Consider the following 3,715-nt stretch of genomic DNA (forward strand, 5'->3'; position numbering starts at 1 on the left):
ATCAAGTAATCGTTTTGAAACAATTGAAAAAAAAAATCTGAATTGTTTGCTTAAATAACTGAGGATTACAAACGTCATCGTAATACACACAAAGTGCTGTAAATTTTGCATAATTTTTATAGGATTTAGATAAATTTCTAGTATAAATGCGACACGAGAAACAGCATGAATTCAATCCTCAATCATAACCGAGAAAATGAAAGCAACTTTGGTAGTGTTTTTCGCCGTTTTGGCTGTTGCCTTTGGTTACATGCCCTGCGGATGCGAATATCCGAAAGACTTTGATGAAACCGTCTGCGGATCCGATGGTCGTAGCTATGCTAACCTTTGCGTATTGGAGTGCGCTCAGAAAACCATCGCAGGATTGAGCAAGGTCAGCGATGGAAGCTGCGACGGAAGCAGTGAAGCGGTCTGCTTCTGCAACAGAACTTTGATGCCTGTCTGCGCCAGCGACGGTAAAACCTACGTCAACCCGTGCGAAGTCGAGTGCAGAGCTGTCGATAATCCCGATTTGAAGGTTGTCGCGCTTGGAAAATGCGAATAGAAATTTGAAAATTTAATTCCCATTGTTATCAACATTGTTTTTAAATAAAAAATTATAAGAACTTGATACAATTTTACTACAAATCATAAGATTTTCATATATGTAGCACAACTATTCATGTTTGTAATACGTATCTACTTTTCTAAATTAACATTATTTATTGAAATATTTGTTATAAAACTATTGCTTTTAAAGGTGCTAATGTTTTCTTCGTTCAGGCCTGAAGTTAATTCTGAGAAAACTTTGCACGTAATCATTGATTTTGGATGAGAAAATGATGTAGAAATTTGAAAATTTAATTCCCATTGTTTTCAACATTGTTTTTTAAATAAAAATCTATAAGAACTTGAAAAACTTTTACTACAATTCAGAAGATTTTCATATATGTAACACAACTATTCATGTTTGTAATACGTATCTAATTTTCTAAATTAACATTAATTGTTGAAATATTTGCTATAAAACTATTGCTTTTAAAGGTGTTAATGTTTTCTTCGTTCAGGCCTGAAGTTAATTCTGAGAAAACTTTGCACGTAATCATTGATTTTGGATGAGAAAATGATGTAGAAATTTGAAAATTTAATTCCCATTGTTATCAACATTGTTTTTAAATAAAAATCTACAAGAACTTAATACAGTTTTACTACAATTCAGAAGATTTTCATATATGTAACACAACTATTCATGTTTGTAATACGTATCTAATTTTATAAATTAACATTAATTATTGAAATATTTGCTATAAAACTATTGCTTTTAAAGGTGCTAATGTTTTCTTCGCTCATGCCTGAAGTTGATTCGGAGAAAACTTCGCATGTAATCATTGATTTTGGATGTAGAAATTTAACAACCATATTAACATATTGATTTTCTAGGTACGCGTTGATATGTTTTTCGATTAATTCAAGTTTTAAAATATTAAATACTATTTAACTGTTATTTTGTTTAGGTTTGAATCAATTGTTTATAAATGAAGCAATCAATAAAAATGAAAAACAGGAGAAACGTGGTCACTTTTTCTTTTGAGGTTATGCCATATAATAAATTTGACAATCGATTTTAAATAGTATTGGTTGGCTTTGACAATTGTTTTGTTTATTTTTTTGTTTTGAACCAAATAATTGGGATGCATAAAAGTGTCATAAAAGAAACGTTACTATTTGAAAGTCCCGCCATTTTTTTAGTCAAATTTAATTAAGTTACATGATTCAATAGTTTAACAATCAAAAATTTAAAATGAAGATTATCAAACAATGATTATTGTTGAGCAAAAATTCAAATCAGTTCATGAACAAAGGTGTTTTTGTATTAAAAGGAAACTCATTGTTTTAAACTCGTTGTATTAGGTTTATAGAAATATCAAACAAAAAAATATATTCTGCGAACTAGAAAGTTTTCCACGCGTCTTCGGTTTAAGAAGTTGAATTTAAGCAGTGCACGGACATCTTCCGTGGCATTCGATCTTCAAGTCCGCGTATTTGGCCGTCTCGCACTTCAGTTCGCAATGGTTCGCGTACGTTTGTCCGTTCGATCCGCAAACCGGGAAATGATTGTCCGGACAGGAACAGAGATCCCTCCTTCCTCTGACATTCTGGACACCGCAAGGACCTTGATGCGCTTCCCTCACGGATCTGTCCTCCCTCTGTCTGCATCCCAAAGTGCACTTGTTCGGATAGGTGATTCCGTCTGAGCCGCAGACAGGTCTATGTTCGAACGTGCAGGCGCAGTTCTCCTGAGCCTCAGATCCCACAGCCACGAAGACGAGCACGACGATCAAGGAGCAAACGAACTTCATGTTGTTTCTATCAGCAAATGGATACTGCTCATACACGTATTCGCTTCACTTTATATACCGACGAAACACCTTTGTTTGTAAATCGCACATCCTTCGTTTCACGGAATCTATTTAAGAATTTTCGATTATATCACGCGGGCCGCGTCAGTCAATATTTACATTTTTCACGTTCAAGATCGCATAATATTATTTGTTTGAAAAATGATTGAAAAACGAGAAAAAAAATGAATCAAAGCAACACCAGAGCTGTTGATTACGTAATCACCGATTCAATCAACATGATTTGATTGTTATAGAAACGAGCCTGTGGCGTTTCCATAGTGATATAATTACATGTTACCTTAGCTTCCAGCTAATAACCATTCCGCTGTTAAGATTCATCTAAATGTCAAAGGTTAAACATCATTGAATTTTTTTTTATTATTAATTATTGTTAATTAATAATTAATGATAGTTTTACAAAACAAAATTGACTAATTATATGACATTATTATGTGATTCATCATAATGATAAATGTTGGTTTAATGAATCAAAACGTAAAATATTTATATAATTAATTGAATTTGATTAATGATGACTAATGTTAATGTAAATTTTTCTCTTACATAATTTTGAAAACTGTTTATCAGAAGTTATGTAAAACTTTGCATTATCTCTTAACAGAAGTGATTCAACATTCTTATCGTTAGCTAAATTTGCAAATGTATAAATTTCCATAATACTAATATAAAAAAATAGAATTTAAAATTTTAGTAAACGCAAAAATTCATGAATTCATGAACACACCGATTGTTCGACATTTTCATAAACGCAATTCACCCAATTTTGATGTTAATTCTAACCCAATTTTAACGAAATTCGAAAGACAAAAAGTAAACAAACAGAAAAAAAAGTGTCATTGATATTCGTCTTCTATTTACATACGCATCATAGCTGACCTTTAAACCTTGCACTCGACCTCTCACATACTCATGACGTAATCATCTTCACGTTTCTATAGTTACGACCTACGATTCATTTAGTAATTAGAGGAGGTTTTCGATTAAATCAATGAAATGTAAAAACACTGCTTTTTCGAGAATTTTTAAACTTTGAACACGAATTACAGCCAAACGTCTAAAACCACAGTAATATATCGACACTTGATAGATTCCCCAAACATTCAGCTTTTATATGCATATACTGGATTCATTCTATGTATTATAGTTTTCGAGTAAATCAATGAAATGTAAAAACACTCCTTTTTCGAGCATTTTTTAAACTTTCAACACGAATTACAGCCAAACGGCTAAAACCACAGTAATGTATCGACACTTGCTAGATTCCCCAAAAATTCAGCTTTCATCTGCATCTTTTGGATTCATTCTACGTATTA

General features: G+C 32.2%; 2 protein-coding genes across 2 annotated transcripts; one reads left to right on the forward strand and one right to left on the reverse strand.

Moving 5' to 3' along the window:
• The first annotated feature begins 196 nt into the window (after window positions 1-196).
• Window positions 197-544, forward strand: LOC108563944 (serine protease inhibitor dipetalogastin-like). Its single transcript, XM_017922789.1, has one exon. It carries the CDS (start codon window positions 197-199, stop codon window positions 542-544), a length of 348 nt encoding a protein of 115 aa, XP_017778278.1.
• Window positions 545-1,867: 1,323 nt separating this feature from the next.
• Window positions 1,868-2,374, reverse strand: LOC108563945 (turripeptide Gsp9.3-like). The gene has a single exon (XM_017922790.1). The coding sequence runs from the start codon at window positions 2,337-2,339 to the stop codon at window positions 1,971-1,973; it is 369 nt and encodes a 122-aa protein (XP_017778279.1). The 5' UTR covers window positions 2,340-2,374; the 3' UTR covers window positions 1,868-1,970.
• Window positions 2,375-3,715: the final 1,341 nt, after the last annotated feature.

This window comes from Nicrophorus vespilloides, unplaced genomic scaffold, assembly GCF_001412225.1.
Source record: "Nicrophorus vespilloides isolate i.1.1-1 unplaced genomic scaffold, Nicve_v1.0, whole genome shotgun sequence".
Taxonomy (NCBI): domain Eukaryota; kingdom Metazoa; phylum Arthropoda; class Insecta; order Coleoptera; family Silphidae; genus Nicrophorus; species Nicrophorus vespilloides.